This window comes from Bufo gargarizans, unplaced genomic scaffold (genome assembly GCF_014858855.1).
Source record: "Bufo gargarizans isolate SCDJY-AF-19 unplaced genomic scaffold, ASM1485885v1 original_scaffold_1621_pilon, whole genome shotgun sequence".
In the NCBI taxonomy this organism is placed as follows: Eukaryota; Metazoa; Chordata; class Amphibia; order Anura; family Bufonidae; genus Bufo; species Bufo gargarizans.
In genome coordinates, this window is record NW_025334439.1 from 62,249 (window position 1) to 79,740 (window position 17,492).

Genomic DNA, 17,492 nt, shown 5'->3' on the forward strand with positions numbered 1-17,492 from the left:
GTATTATGTAACAATAAAGTATTTTTTCATAAATTGGTTGTTTACGAGCTCCAGTTTTTCTAGTTTTTTGCTTGATAATCTATGTGACAGATTTCCTTTAAGTGTAAATGTAAAAAAAAAATCAGTTAGTGGTTTAGTAATGCTGCCAGAGTAATCGGTATGTTCTAAAATGTTGTTGTTTAGATGCCAGATATGCGCTGGGGTAGTGTGTGGGTTCTGCAAATTCAATAGGTATAGATGCATGATCTGACTATGAAATGAGGCCTATTGTGGTGTATTAACCCTAAACTGGTCTTGGCGCAATATCAGAAACATATCCAATCTAGTGTATGAAAGGTTTCTCACTACTAATTTATTTCTCTTCTCTTCAAAAATATAACCTTGCTTTTATCAAATGATTCTGAATCATTCTATGCAAATGGAGAAATGAATCTGATTTAAAATCCTTCTTATCTGCAAGAAAATAAATCTGTCTCTAGGTATATTTGTGAATATCTGCATCATATAACTGAAAGGGGTTATTTCTGCAGCATATGCAAAGATTTTCTATGAGTCTTATTCAGGTAAGGCTACTTTCACACTAGCGTTCGATCGGATCCGTTCTGAACGGATCCGATCATAATAATGCAGACGGAGGCTCCGTTCAGTACGGATCCGTCTGCATTATTTTAGCATATAACAGCCTAAGTGTGAAAATAGCCTCGTACGGATCCGTCCAGACTTTCAATGTAAAGTCAATGGGGGACGGATCCGCCTGAAGATTGAGCCATATTGTGGCATCTTCAAACGGATCCGTCCCCATTGACTTACATTGTAAGTCTGGACGGATCCGCACGCCTCCGCACGGCCAGGCGGACACCCGAACGCTGCAAGCAGCGTTCAGCTGTCCGCCTGCCGGTGCGGAGGCGAGCGGAGCGGAGGCTGAACGCCGCCAGACTGATGCAGTCTGAGCGGATCCGCTCCATTCAGACTGCATTAGGGCTGGACGGCTGCGTTCGGGTCCGCTCGTGAGCCCCTTCAAACGGAGCTCACGAGCGGACCGACGAACGCTAGTGTGAAAGTAGCCTTAGTAACACATTTCTTAAAGCATGCAAACACATTTGTCTTTTCTGTAAGTTCTGTTGTTTTGTATGGGCATATTTGCATCTTTGTATTTAAAAGCATATTGGATAAAGTCACACACCTAAAATACCACAACCAAAATTGCATATTCAGAAATTGCTATATTTTATATAGACAATAATCATCTGGCCATAGCATTCTAGCTGCCCAAAAACACTGAAAAAACACCATAAAATAAAAGAGCCACTAAATGATGTGTGTAACAAGTGTTCTGTGTGTGTACTTTTAGCCTTAGTAATGTTTTTTTTTTTTGGAAAGCCAGGTAAGTTTCGTTTCTGAAACACGGCTTCATTTCCCCCTCCCTGGCTTTTGCTTTGGCACGCCTCTTATGTAATTGCAGGCTGTGTACTATTGTTTTCATCATAAGGTTCCTGTTTGCTTTTGACTCTCTCTGCAGCATTGAGAAGGACGTTTACAATAAACTGCAAAATCTACAGAATCAGACAAAAATCTTTTAGTGGACATAAGGAGAACATAGAACAGTTAATTTCCTGATTTATTATGGCTACTCCTTCTAAAAGACAGAAGATTCAAGAGGAATCTACTCACTGTGTCTGGTTACGGCTGTGTGATCCATTTATCCGCACAGATGGAAATCTTATTTGTCCTATCATCAAAGCTGAAACTTCAATACGGGTGCTCTTTAGACTTCAAGAAAAAACTCTTGTCATTATTTTGCATAAAGTGTACCAAGAAACTGGAATGAAAACACAACAGATCGAATTGTTAAAACCATTGGACAAAGACTTGCAAGGAAATCTTTTTATTCAGTGTGTATCTCCTAATATTATCGATAGAGAAAAAATAAATCATTTCAAGGAAAGGCTAAAATTCCACTTTTCAAAGTCTACAACAGTAAAAAATATTTCAGTTGACCAAGTGGATAGTACTAAAGAGATTATCCAACAGCCTATGATTTCAGGTAAGAAAAATATGACTGCATTTAATATTTATGCTAACAATGTGATGTCACTGTAAACATAACAATACTACATTTAAATAGTTATTGCACCCATGTTATAAAAATCTCTGTATTAAAAATAAACAAAAATATCAATATGTGATTATTCATGATTAAAATGCAGCAGTGCTAGGCTGTCTGTTTTCGGGAAGCTTAATCACAAAAATCTTATCCAATATGATGCATGTAGAATTACATTTATCACCTATCCAACAAGTCCCAGCGATCACAAGTAGAGTAAAAAATTACCTAGAGTTTTGAAAAATTCGATTTGGCCAATTCACCGAACTTCGACAAGAAATTAAATTCCTAATGAATTAATTTGTCATGAATTGCTATTAATCTGGTATACCCAGGCCTCTCAGTAAAGGCTTGGAAGTTAACCCTTTCCCGACCGCCGACAGTATATTTGTCAGTGGACAGGCATATTTGTCGGTGCCAACAGAAGCAAAGCTACATTTTGGTGCCCCCCCCCCCCTCACAGCTCACCTGGCCCTGATCCCGTCTGCAGCAGCTGGCTTCTCCTCTCTGTGGTCCTGGTATCTTCTCTCTGCTTTAGACAATCGCTGGTTTGAGGACCGTATTTTTCGCCCTCTAAGACGCACCTAGGTTTTAGAGGAGGATAATAAGAAAAAAATATTTTTTATTACACCTCAGGTCAGACCAGCAATCAGACCCCCAATGTTAATCAGACCTCAGCTCACAGCCCCAATCAGACCCTCAATGTTAATCAGACCTCAGATGAGTACCCCATGTCAGAAATCAGCCCCCATCCATCAGCCCCCCATGTCAGCCATTATGCCGCCATGTCAGCCATTAGCCCCCCATGTCAGCCATCAGCCCTCATCCATCATGCCCTCACGTAAGCCATCATGCCCCCATGTCAGCCATCATTCCCCTATGTCACATTTCTCCCCCTCCATGTCAAATCACCCCCCTATGTCACATCAGCCCTCCATGTCACATTTCTCCCCCTCCATGTCACATTTTTCCGCCCTCCCCCAGGGTGCGCCCTAAGGCAGCCGCTTGGTCTGCCTTATGGTAGCATCTGCCCTTGTGCCCCCTGGCAAGTGCAGCGGGCGCCATGGCTGCTGGATGTCTGCTGTTTTAAAAGAGCAGACACCCGGCACCAATGTCCACGTACACCTTGTATGGCAGCTAGCTTTCAAGCTCCTGTCCCTTATGGCAATAATCCAGCGGCCATGTTTGATCCATCCACCCTGATTGGCCCATCTGGTTTTAACCCTAATACATTTTGAAAGCAAAATACCATTAAGTTCATAGTAGGGAGGGATCCCGGACCGTATGGAAGCATCCACATGGGTTAAAATTTTGTTGCATTGCACAGTGACGTAGAATTTGTTTAAAATTTGAAGTGGCAGGAATTATGAATTTTGGTCCAGTTAGTTGAGCGATTTGTCTGGTAATACCATTGTGTTCTGACCATAAACTATTGCAATTAAGATGCAGAATAATTTTTTCACTAAAATAATGTTTTGGCTACAATGAATATGGGTCAAGTTGGCGGAACGATTTGTGTGGTTCATTCCGATAACCGACGAGACTCCTCTGTGCTAAGGCTGAGTTCACATAAGCGTTCAGCCTTTCCATTCTTCTGCTCCGTTATAGGAGCAGGAGAATGGAAATAACTGATTCGGCACATAACTGAGACAAACAGAGCCTACGGGCCCCATATACTATAATGGGGTGCGTTAGGTTCCCCTCAGAAGAGGATTGTTGAAGCGGAGATAAAAGTCCTGCATTTAGTGCATGGACACAGTGCAAGTTTTTCGCTAACAGATCTTATTAGCGATGATGAATTTCAGTCCACTGCACACTTGTACAGGGCGAAATATTTAACTTATTGTATCATTAAAATAATGGACTAACTCTGAATGTCAGTGCAGTAGAACGTGATGACATCTACATTGGTTTAGTCATCACTAATGTCACCCTCACCTGCCTCTTGCACACGTCCCTGACCTGTCGCAACATGTGCTCCTAACCGACTTCTCATCGGTAGTTGCAGGCCTAGAGGAGTCCGCAGTGGACCTCTCCTCCAAGTCTGTGCTGGCATGTAACTACTGACTGTCCCCACAAAGCTCATCCTCGCTGAAATGCGGAGCAGAGCCGGCAACATACATTACTTCACAAGCAGAAGGAGCAGCAAAAGCAAGAGACAGGTTCAGGACAGGTGAGGGCACAGAGGCAGTTCTTGGGCCATGCCAACTAAGCGTGGTGTCAGAGGAACCCATATAAGCTGTGTGTATAAGTTATCACCTAAGATGATGTTGAAGAGTGAAGTCAACCATTCCAGTATAGCAGGATTGTTGGTCAAAAAAGGAACACTGGATGGCAGTGGCAGCTCTGGCCTGTTGCTGCAGCTGCTGCTATCACCGCTTCTTATTCTGCTGCTACAGGTGGTGGCTACAGCAAAATTTTTGCCACTGCCCATTCCTTTGGAGGGCCCAGGCAACTGTCTGTTGGCCATAGTGTACAGTAACTGTATTAGTAATGTAACAGCTTAACTGAAAATGTGTCAGCAGTTCAACAAGATGCAGACAACAATATATTACACTTCCTTTTAATAATGCGGCACACTAATTCTATATATAAAATAACAGATTAAGGGTCCATTCACACGTCCTGTTTTTTTTCATCCTGAAAAACGGTCCGTTTTTTGCGGATCCGTTGTTCCTGAAAATGTTTCCGTATGTCATCCGTATGTCATCCGTTTTTTGCGGATCCGCAAAAAACGGGAACATGTATACATTTCAATAATCAAATAAAGTTGTTTGGATTTCTTTGAAAAAAAATGAAAGAAAAAAAAAAAAAAATAATTTGTTATGTGTTTCCAGGAACGGAATCCGCAAAAAACGGATGACATACGGAATGACATCCGAATGTCATCCGTTTTTTGCGGATCCATTGACTTTGTATTGTACCAGGATCCGATTTTTCAGGACAAGAATAGGACATGTTTTATATTTAAACGGACATGCGGAACGGAACAACGGAAACGGACAGCACACATTGTGCTGTCCGATTTTTTCCAGGACCCATTGAAAATGAATGGGTCCAGATCTGGTCCTGATCTGTTCCTGAAAAAACGGAACAGAGCAGGAAAGAAAAAACGGACGTGTGAATGGACCCTAACTGTGAATGTGCCAGCAGTTCAAAAGGATGCAAATGGATAACACATCTGGAAGACGGACATCTGATTCAGGCATTACTCTTAAAACAAATTTCTATAAAAATACTGTAAGTGCATAGTGAACAGAATTTATAACAGGTAACACATATGTATATCTCAAGGCCATGCCTAAGAGTCCTGATATTGATGAGCTCCCGGCTCTACCTGACCACCTGTCACTGACTGTAGTAGGAAATAAACTGTCAATCAGTGGCAGGAGAGTTCATGAATATGGTGACTCACCAGCATGTGCTAAAGTTGTGAGGGTTGGCTGGAGCTGTTAGCATAAAGCTGGTATCAGTTCCCTATTAACTTCTTCCGGCAGACCGCCGCCATACATGTATGGTAGAAGTCTGGTTTTTAAAGATGGTGACTGCTCACGATGGCAGCAGGCGCCATAACCACTGGGTTTCTGATGTTTTAAAATGTAAAGACTCAGGGCTAATGTCTGCGATCGACAATAATACCAATTGCAAACATTTAACACCTCAGATGCTGTAGTCAAATGTGGCATCTGAGAGCGCTAAAACCAAGAACTGAGCACTTTCTAGCCTGGACGGCTTCCCCTGGCTGAGATCGGGGAAGGCATTGCGTAGTAGTAATAGGCCTGAGCCTTAACAAGGCTTCCATGACAATTACTAGTATGTTCCAATGTTGGCCTGCAGGTAGTAGCACTGCACTAGAATAGGCTGAATTGAGTATTCTGTAATGTATAGAAATCCATTGAAGAATACAAGTAGCAATCTAATGATTGCTTGTTATAGTCAACTAGGCTGAATTAAAAAACATAATAAAAAAAAATCACCCCCAATTTTTTACAATAAAAAAATAATAAATGAACAAAAAAAAAAAATATATATATATATATATATAATGAGCATTGTAACGTCCAAAAACAACCATACTATTAAAATATTTATCCCAAACGACAAATAGCATAACAGAAAAAAAAAATCTAAACATCAGATTCACCTTTTTTTGTCATTTCACCTCCCCCAAAAGTTTAATAAAAAGTGATCAAAACTTCATACACACTCCAAATTGGTATGATTCAAGTACAACTTGCTCCACACAAAATGAGCCACCTAACCACATTGATCTAACTACAAAAAAGTCATGGGGATCAGAATATGGCGATGCAAAAATAAAATAAAAAATAGATAAATAAATATACCGTAAAATGATTTCCCAAGGCGGACACTGTGGGTGACTATGGTACTATGATACAATATAATAATATAATATAATAATACAGTATCTGCACACAGCAATACTATTTGCTTTTTTATTCCATATATTTTTTATTAATTTTTTATTTTCGCAGGGTGGTTTAAATAACATGTTATCTATATTGTTATCTTTATTGTATAGATTGCAGCAAACACAGTGTGATATCGTACGAGTTTAAATTTTAGCAATTTTCCTAAAAAAAAACTATTTTTTTTATAAATAAACTTTATTAACCCTTAAATTTTGTTTAATACTGTCACTAGCCGACATTATATTTCTGATGCACTGGTATACCTTGTATACCACTGCATTATAGCCTATCACTGTTCCAGTGACATACCGTCTGTTAGACTGTGTCTGATGCACATACAGCCATGGCAGTCCTGGGTGCCTTGACTAGGCCCCTTGTTACCATGACTGCAATGACTACAGGAAGCCCTATCATTCTAGGTGCCTAGATGCTGTGGTTGTTATGGGCTGCGGCATCTAGAAGATAAGCGGCTGGCATTAGCGTTAACCCTGATACTAGCCGTTACAGCGGGAGCTCGGCTTCAGTCAGTGCCATGCTTCCGCTATGATCCGGAGCTCAACTGTGAAGGCTCTTCAGTTCTTACCGCCCACGCCAGGGTTAATAGTGCGGGCAGCAGGGAACAAACAGACCTCACAGGCTCAAGACCAAAGAAAGTCTAATGCGTAAAAATTATAGCAAAATTACCTGTACAGATGTCTGACACTTGTATAGGCATCATTGAGACCTAGGAGATAGCCATGTACTATATGATGTACTATACATCATACTCCACTTAAGTACATGTTTTCCCATTTAAATAAATGGAATGATTAGTACAATAGGTTGTAAATTTACAAAATGTATAAAAATTGTTTTGTTTCACAAATTATTGGAGCATACAGTATATGCAGGCGATACAGTGGCCGTAAAGAAAGAAGTGTGTCCTGTGACTAATGATTTATGCCAATTTTTCCAGACTTGCAAAAATTGGCTATGCATGAAAAAATTCACCCCTTGGAGGTACAGCCACAGGAATATACATGGATTTGCTGTGGATTCCAATTCAGTGCAAAGAGGGAAATCCACAGAAATAATTGACCTGCTGTGGATGTAAAATTTGCATTACATGTCCATTTCCATGTGGATTTTAGTTCCGCACGAGTGGATGAATATTAGGGCTACATGGTGATCTTGGTCCTGCGATGCTGTGCCCAAGAATCACAGTGGGATCAAAATGTAGCTCTGCTAGAATAGAAATGAATGGGGTCAGAGTGTGACTCGCATACAGTATGTGCCACAAATGCAGAATTACAAAAAATACAACACTCCTAGATTTTTTTCTCAGCAGACGTGCAAGTTGGGCTGCGACTCCTTTAATTTCTTTGCTAGCACCGCTACACTGCGATCCTTTGGCATGATAGTTGTCGCTCAACCAAGATCACCATGTAGCTAAGCCCTTAATCCCAAAAGCCTATTCGCTTTGTTACTACCATTATACACTGAGGAGTGTATTGGACAATACAGAAGGTAAACCCACCTTTAATTTTCAAATCGGAACAAGCGCAAGCGCTCGTGTTTGCAGTAGTTGTGGCGAAACATGTTGGGGGAGCTGTGTGTTTAATGTTTTTTTAAAAAGAAATATGGTCTTATGCTAACACAGAAGTAGTGGCAGGGTGTTCTGCAGGCACCTTGCACAGCAGTGTGTTATAGTGATAACTGATAGAAAGGGAGATAATAGCAATGGTAATAGATACATAGTTGATATCAGTTTAGGGATAATAGAATAGGGAAAGATATAATGGCTATAAGCTATCACTAGTTAAAAACCCAATTGCTATTTAAAAGAGTATACATGGCAATTGTGTTGTGGCAAACTAGCGAATGAATTGCTACATCTGTTGCCTTAGGTTTTGTAAGAGCAACAAGCTAATACAATAAGAATTAATATTGCCACAGCACAGCAGATCAAGGGGATATGAAAGCAATATCCCAATGAAATCTCCCATATTATATAAATATAACCTCTAGTTGAATAAATAAAAGCAACCATACTGAGATAGGGACATATAAAGTATCTATCTTTAGTGCATCATAGGGCCAATTTCATCTTTAAAATTACTGTTTAAAAGATGAAAACAAAACAGGTATTAGATCGCCCTTTGGCTATTGAACAATGTGCTATGTTTGGTGCAGATGATGCTACACTGTACCTCTTTCACAGCAGACGGCTTACGATCTCTTACAAGGCTTACAATCGTCCTTCTGCCCCTGAAAGGGATTGTTAACCTTCATTACTGTACGTACTTTAGGTTACCACTGCCATCTACTGGACTTGTTGTGTATTTCTGTTACAGTTGTTGTTTCGTTCGGAGTGAAAGAGAAGTCACTATTAGGGATAAGCGAACCCGAACTGTATAGTTCGGGTTCGTACCGAATTTTGGGGGTGCCCGTGACACGGACCAGAACCCGAACATTTTCGTAAAAGTCTGGGTTCGGGTTCGGTGTTAGTCGCTTTCTTGGAGCTTTTTGAAAGGCTGCAAAGCAGGGAGAGGTTGCAGCTGCGACTGTTAGGGCGAGATTAGGCAGGGATTTACTCAGCAAAAACACTTAAGTCAGTGATCGATCTACAGCTGTGGATCATTGAACTGCTGCTATTCAATTGCTCACTGTTTTTAGGCTGCCCAGAGCGTTTTTCAGTCACTTTTTTCTGGGGTGATCGGCGGCCATTTTGTGTCTTGTGGTGCGCCAGCACAAGCTGCCACCAAGTCTATTTAACCATCAATAGTGTGGTTATTTTTTTGCTATATAATACATCAGGGGCTTGGCTGTGCTTGCTATTTTATTGAGGGGTGAAATACAATTGCCAAAATAGCAGTACCCAAAATCTGGTGTTTCAGCTGTGGCCAGCCAATTGTAATACTGTCTGTCTGGCAAAGGATATATTTTTGTTCTGGGTTGAAATACAATTCCCAACTTAGCAATTCCATAAATCAGTTGTTTCTGCTGTATCAGGCCTACTTTAAATCTATCCATAAAAGGGTATATTAGATTGAAGGTGCGGATAGGGTCATTCTCAATAACTTCACACACACGCTACTGTGCATTTCCAAGTCTAATTCTGTCCTTAAATGTATACCTGTCATCCAGCGCCTAAATAATAGGCCTCAAATTTATATTCAGCTAAATCTGTGTTTATTGCAGAGGCTGGTCAAGTTATTTAGTGTCCGTCAAAGCACAGTTTTTGTTCTGGGTTGAAACACAATTCCCAACTTAGCAATTCCCTAAATTAGTGGTTTCTGCTGTATCAGGCCTACTTTAAATTTATCCATAAAAGGGTATATTAGATTGAAGGTGCAGATAGGGTCATTCTCAATAACTTCACACACACGCTACTGTGCATATCCCAGTCTAATTCTGTCTGTAGACGTATACCTGTCACCCAGCGCCTAAATAATAGGCCTCAAATTTATATTCAGCTAAATCTGTGGTTATTACTGTAGCTGGTCAAGTTATTTAGTGTCCGTCAAAGCACACTTTTTGTTCTGGGTTGAAATACAATTCCCAACTTAGCAATTCCCTAAATCAGTGGTTTCTGCTGTATCAGGCCTACTTTAAATCTATCCATAAAAGGGTATATTAGATTCAAGGCGCTGATAGGGTCATCCACAATAACTTCACACACACGCTACCGTGCATTTCCAAGTCTAATTCTGTCCGTAAACATATACCTGTCATCCAGCGCCTAAATACTAGGCCTACAATTTATATTCAGCTAAATCTGTGGTTATTGCTGTAGCTGGTCAAGTTATTTTGTGTCCATCAAAGCACATTTTTTGTTCTGGGCTGAAATGCAATTCCCAACTTAGTAATTCCCTAAATTTGTGGTTTCTGCTGTATCAGGCCTACTTTAAATCTATCCATAAAAGGGTATATTAGATTCAAGGTGCTGATAGGGTCATCCACAATAACTTCACACGCTACCGTGCATTTCCAAGTCTAATTCTGTCCGTAAACGTATACCTGTCACCCAGCGCCTAAATAATAGGCCTCAAATTTATATTCAGCTAAATCTGTGGTTATTGCTTTAGCTGGTCAAGTTATTTTGTGTCCGTCAAAGCACAGTTTTTGTTCTGGGCTGAAATACAATTCCCAACTTAGCAATTCCCTAAATTAGTGGTTTCTGCTGTATCAGGCCTACTTTAAATCTATCCATAAAAGGGTATATTAGATTCAAGGTGCTGATAAGGTCTACTACAATAAATTCACACGCTACCGTGCATTTCCAAGTCTAATTCTGTCCGTAAACGTATACCTGTCACCCAGCGCCTAAATACTAGGCCTACAATTTATATTCAGCTAAATCTGTGGTTATTGCTGTAGCTGGTCAAGTTATTTTGTGTCCATCAAAGCACATTTTTTGTTCTGGGCTGAAATACAATTCCCAACTTAGCAATTCCCTAAATTAGTGGTTTCTGCTGTATCAGGCCTACTTTAAATCTATCCATAAAAGGGTATATTAGATTCAAGGTGCTGATAGGGTCATCCACAATAACTTCCAAGTCTAATTCTGTCCGTAAACGTATACCTGTCATCCAGCGCCTAAATACTAGGCCTACAATTTATATTCAGCTAAATCTGTCGTTACTGCTGTGCCTGTATTAGTGTAATACGGTAACTAAATAGATAGCCAGATAGTGTTAGGTGTCTGTAAAAAAAGTCCTGAATTTGAATTCAATACTTTGGGCCAAATAATATTTTTCTTATTGTGGTGAACGGTAACAATGAGGAAAACATCTAGTAAGGGACGCGGACATGGTCGTGGTGGTGTTAGTGGACCCTCTGGTGCTGGGAGAGGACGTGGCCGTTCTGCCACAGCCACACGTCCTAGTGTACCAACTACCTCAGGCCCCAGTAGCCGCCAGAATTTACAGCGATATTTGGTGGGGCCCAATGCCGTTCTAAGGATGGTAAGGCCTGAGCAGGTACAGGCATTAGTCAATTGGGTGGCCGACAGTGGATCCAGCACGTTCACATTATCTCCCACCCAGTCTTCTGCAGAAAGCGCACAGATGGCGCCTGAAAACCAAGCCCATCAGTCTGTCACATCACCCCCATGCATATCAGGGAAACTGTCTGAGCCTCAAGTTATGCAGCAGTCTCTTATGCTGTTTGAAGACTTTGCTGGCAGGGTTTCCCAAGGGCATCCACCTAGCCCTTCCCCAGCGTTGGAAGACATAGAATCCACTGACGCACAACCACTTATGTTTCCTGATGATGAGAACATAGGAATACCACCTCAGCACGTCTCTGATGATGACGAAACACAGGTGCCAACTGCTGCTTCTTTCTGCAGTGTGCAGACTGAACAGGAGGTCAGGGAGGAAGACTGGGTGGAAGACGATGCAGGGGACGATGAGGTCCTAGACCCCACATGGAATGAAGGTTGTGCCACTGACTTTCACAGTTCGGAGGAAGAGGCAGTGGTGAGACCGAGCCAACAGCGTAGCAAAAGAGGGAGCAGTGGGCAAAAGCAGGACACCCGCCGCCAAGAGACTCCGCCTGCTACTGACCGCCACCATCTGTGACCGAGCACCCCAAAGGCAGCTTCAAGGAGTTCCCTGGCATGGCACTTCTTCAAACAATGTGCTGACGACAAGACCCGAGTGGTTTGCACGCTGTACCATCAGAGCCTGAAGCGAGGCATTAACGTTCTGAACCTTAGCACAACCTGCATGACCAGGCACCTGCATGCAAAGCATGAACTGCAGTGGAGTAAACACCTTAAAAACAAGGAAGTCACTCAGGCTTCCCCTGCTACCTCTTCTGCTGCTGCCGCCTCGGCCTCTTCTGCTGCCGCCGCCTTGGCCTCTTCCTCCGCCTCTGGAGGAACGTTGGCACCTGCCGCCCAGCAAACAGGGGATGTACCACCAACACCACCACCTCTGTCACCAAGCATCTCAACCATGTCACACGGCAGCGTTCAGCTCTCCATCTCACAAACATTTGAGAGAAAGCATAAATTCCCACCTAGCCACCCTCGATCCCTGGCCCTGAATGCCAGCATTTCTAAACTACTGGCCTATGAAATGCTGTCATTTAGGCTGGTGGACACAGACAGCTTCAAACAGCTCATGTCGCTTGCTGTCCCACAGTATGTTGTTCCCAGCCGGCACTACTTCTCCAAGAGAGCCGTGCCTTCCCTGCACAACCAAGTATCCGATAAAATCAAGTGTGCACTGCGCAACGCCATCTGTAGCAAGGTCCACCTAACCACAGATACGTGGACCAGTAAGCACGGCCAGGGACGCTATATGTCCCTAACTGCACACTGGGTAAATGTAGTGGCGGCTGGGCCCCAGGCGGAGAGCTGTTTGGCGCACGTCCTTCCGCCGCCAAGGATCGCAGGGCAACATTCTTTGCTTCCTCCTCCTCTTCTTCCACCTGCTCATCCAGTCAGCCACACAACTTCACCACCAACTTCAGCACAGCCCGGGGTAAACGTCAGCAGGCCATTCTGAAACTCATATGTTTGGGGGACAGGCCCCACACCGCACAGGAGTTGTGGCGGGGTATAGAACAACAGACCGACGAGTGGTTGCTGCCGGTGAGCCTCAAGCCCAGCCTGGTGGTGTGCGATAATGGGAGAAATCTCGTTGCAGCTCTGGGACTAGCCGGTTTGACGCACATCCCTTGCCTGGCGCATGTGCTGAATTTGGGCAGAAGTTCATTCACAACTACCCGGACATGTCAGAGCTGCTGCATAAAGTGCGGGCCATCTGTTCGGGCTTCCGGCGTTCACATCCTGCCGCTGCTCGCCTGTCTGCGCTACAGCGTAACTTCGGCCTTCCCGCTTGCCGCCTCATATGCGACGTGCCCACCAGGTGGAACTCCACCTTGCACATGCTGGACAGACTGTGCAAGCAGCAGCAGGCCATAGTGGAGTTTCAGCTGCAGCACGCACGGGTCAGTCGCACTGCGGAACAGCACCACTTCACCACCAATGACTGGGCCTCCATGCGAGACCTGTGTGCCCTGTTGCGCTGTTTCGAGTACTCCACCAACATGGCCAGTGGCGATGACGCCGTTATCAGCGTTACAATACCACTTCTATGTCTCCGTGAGAAAACACTTAGGGCGATGATGGAAGAGGAGGTGGCCCAGGAGGAGGAGGAGGAGGAGGAAGAGGGGTCATTTTTAGCACTTTCAGGCCAGTCTCTTCGAAGTGACTCAGAGGGAGGTTTTTTGCAACAGCAGAGGCCGGGTACAAATGTGGCCAGACAGGGCCCACTACTGGAGGACGAGGAGGACGAGGATAAGGTGGAGGAGGATGAGGATGAAGCATGTTCACAGCGGGGTGGCACCCAACGCAGCTCGGGCCCATCACTGGTGCGTGGCTGGGGGGAAACGCAGGACGATGACGATACGTCTCCCACAGAGGACAGCTTGTCCTTACCTCTGGGCAGCCTGGCACACATGAGCGACTACATGCTGCAGTGCCTGTGCAAAGACAGCAGAGTTGCCCACATTTTAACGTGTGCGGACTACTGGGTTGCCACCCTGCTGGATCCACGGTGGAAGCCCAAGGCGAAGGCAGAGGAGGAGTAAGAGGTCGCCAACGCAGCTGTGTCACGGCCAGCTCCTCTGAGGCAGGGTTAGCATGGCAGAGATGTGGAAAAGTTTTGTCAACACGCCACAGCTAACTGCACCACCACCTGATACGGAACGTGTTAGCAGGAGGCAACATTTCACTAACATGGTGGAACAGAACGTATGCACACCTCTCCATGTACTGACTGATGGTTCGGCCCCATTCAACTTCTGGGTCTCCAAATTGTCCACGTGGTCAGAGCTAGCTTTTTATGCCTTGGAGGTGCTGGCCTGCAAGGCGGCCAGCATTTTGTCTGAATGTGTATTTAGCACGGTTTGGGGCGTCATTACAGACAAACGCAGCCGCCTGTCTACAGCCAATGTGGACAAGCTGACGTTCATAAAAATAAACCAGGCATGGATCCCACAGGACTTGTCCATCCCTTGTGCAGATTAGACATTAACTACCTCCCCTTAACCATTTATTATTGTACTCCAGGGCACTTCCTCATTCAATCCTATTTTTATTTTCATTTTACCATTATATTGCGGGGCAACCCAAAGTTGAATGAACCTCTCCTCTGTCTGGGTGCCGGGGCCTAAAAATATCTGACAGTGGCCTGTTCCAGTGTTGGGTGATGTGAAGCATGATTCTCTGCTATGACACGAAGACTGATTCTCTGCTGACATGAAGCCTGAATCTCTGTTATGGGACCTCTCTCCTCTGCCTGGGTGCCGGAGCCTAAATATCTGACAATGGACTGTTCCAGTGTTGGGTGACATGAAGCCTGATTCTCTGCTATGACATGAAGACTGATTCTCTGCTGACATGAAGCCTGAATCTCTGTTATGGGACCTCTCTCCTCTGCCTGGGTGCTGGGGCCTAAATATATGACAATGGACTGTTCCAGTGGTGGGTGACATGAAGCCTGATTCTCTGCTATGACATGAAGACTGATTCTCTGCTGACATGAAGCCAGATTCTCTGCTATGGGACCTCTCTCCAATTGATATTGGTTAATTTTCATTTATTTTATTTTTATTTTTATCCATTTCCCTATCCACATTTGTTTGCAGGGGATTTAGCTACATTTTGCTGCCTTTTGCATCCCTCTAGCCCTTTCCTGGGCTGTTTTACAGCCTTTTTAGTGCCAAAAAGTTCGGGTCCCCATTGACTTCAATGGGGTTCGGGACGAAGTTCGAGCCGAACTTTTCGAACCCGAACATCCAGGTGTTCGCTCAACTCTAGTCACTATTCGTTAGTAACGCTATGTGAAAACAGTGATCGCTAGCGCTGTTATACTGTATGTAGACGGCGATATATTAGAACGCCCTTTCATACTGAGGCACAGTAATTCTATATGTCAACTAAAAGATTAACGGGGATCATGTCAGCAGTTGAACAAGATACGGACGGTGATATGTTATTATGGGGCACGATCTGCGAAGGCAGATCTATTTATCAGCCTCGCGAGAGGTGTGTAAAAATCCTCACTGATACATGCCTCATTTATTTTGACAAAAATGATGTTTTGTACACTGACAAAGGACAACTTAGTCCATTCGGGTGTAACAATGCAGGGCTAAAAACCTCTCTGAGATGACACTAGAGCGAGAACAAAGAAAGAACAGATAGAGCATACTGGGCCAGTTCAGGCCACTGTTTCAGTCCGCCTGCCCAGAATCCCTTGGGGTCAGGCAATACAGAATGGACCCAATAAAGGCCAGAGTCCAGGTAGGACCCTACCTGGGTACACCTCTGTTTCTTGATTTGCCTAAGCCTGGCGAGACACATTGAAACATTTCTCCATCATGTTGATAATACTCAACTGGCTGCTGTGGCTTCTGCTGCTTGTGGTAGGAAGACATCAACAGTTGGGTAACTATGCAGGCATCTGACACCTGGGCAGCAGGTGGCAGCTCGCCTAAAGCTGTGGCAAGCTGTGTACTCAGTATTTCCTGGCGATAAAGTGATTTGGCCTCCCTTTCGGTAGGAGAAAAACATTCTCCCATTTTGCTTTAATAGCAAGAGTCTAAAAGCACGGCTATCCAGTTATCATTAGACTGTTTCATGTGAATGATACGCCTGTCAGTATGTAAGAAAGCAAGCAAACAGTGTGCCAGAGGACCCATTTCTTTCTAGCTCTGTCCCCCACTTAGATGTCGTGGCTGGTATCATCATCATTATCATCCTCCTGCTCCTCCACCACCAACTCCTCCTCCTCATTCTCGACCACCTCCATGGGACTTTATCCTTGTAGGTCCCCAACAGCTACAGGGCGGACAGCAAGATAAGTAAGCTGGATGTCTTGTTAAGGCTCAGGCCTATTACTACTACGGAATGCCTTCCCCGATCTCGGCCAGGGGAAACTGTCCAGGCCGGAAAGTGCACAGTTCTCCATTGTCACATTTGACCACAGCATCTGAGGGGTTAAGTGTCTGTGATTAGCTTCAGTATACAAAAGGAATCTTGAAACAACATATGCTCCCTGCTGAGGTGGTCTGGTGCATGACAAAATCATACACGGCTTTACGCTGCTCATACAGATGATCTAGCATGTGCAAAGTGGAATTCTAATGAATTGGAATGTTGTGGATTAAGCTGTGTGACGGCAGACTGTTCTGTCATTGCAAGTGGCGTTCTTTGCCACATAAGAATGGCTAAAATGTGACTACAGTCTCCTGGACACTGCCAGCACCTTCTGCAAGGCAGTGTACATTTAAAAAAAACATTGCACAACTAAGTTTATTACATGAGCCATGCAGGGAGCATGTGTTATTTCCCCCAAATACAGCGCTGCCACAGGCTCTATTGCAGCACATGAAGTGGCATCACTGATTACTGTGTATCTTCCAGCAAGACTGAGTGCATGCAATCAGCTCCCTAAAGGCAGCAGGCTCTACTAAGTGGTAGGGCAACAACTGCAATGCCAGAAACTTTGCCAGGTTGAAATTAAGCTTGCGCATCAGTGGATTGATGGGCATGCAGAGTTGTTTCCTGGCCTCTCATTCTGTTCGATAATTGACAGTGGAGCAGAGGAGCAGCCTGAGTGGAAGAAGCAGTAAGTGATGATGGCGATGACAAGGACAGTGTATTGCACATGGATGTGGCCTGGCTGCCGCAAAGAAGACCAGGAGAGGGAGGACACTCTTGTTGCGCTAGCTGGCGGCCACTTATGTTTTCCCACAGTAACCAGTGATGCCGTTCATGTGCTGCAATAGAGCCTGTTTGAGCCAAAATGTGTCACATATACACTGTATGTATCCAATATGACAATAAACCGAGAAGTATTACTACAACTACAGTGAGCACCAGGCTGAAAAGCAGATAAAATGCTTAATCCTTTCAGGTCCAAGGGTTATTGATGCATCAATGCTCAGTCCACATT

General features: G+C 44.0%; 1 protein-coding gene across 1 annotated transcript in view; it reads left to right on the forward strand.

Annotated features, from left to right (window-relative positions):
* Positions 1-1,485: 1,485 nt before the first annotated feature.
* The window catches only part of LOC122923467, a gene marked incomplete at its 3' end in the record, with an annotated part of 213,657 nt that continues 197,650 nt past the window's right edge, over positions 1,486-17,492 (forward strand). Inside the window, exon 1 of the mRNA XM_044274276.1 lies at positions 1,486-2,044. Coding sequence (XP_044130211.1) covers positions 1,624-2,044 — 421 coding nt within the window. The remainder of the gene's footprint in view (positions 2,045-17,492) is intronic.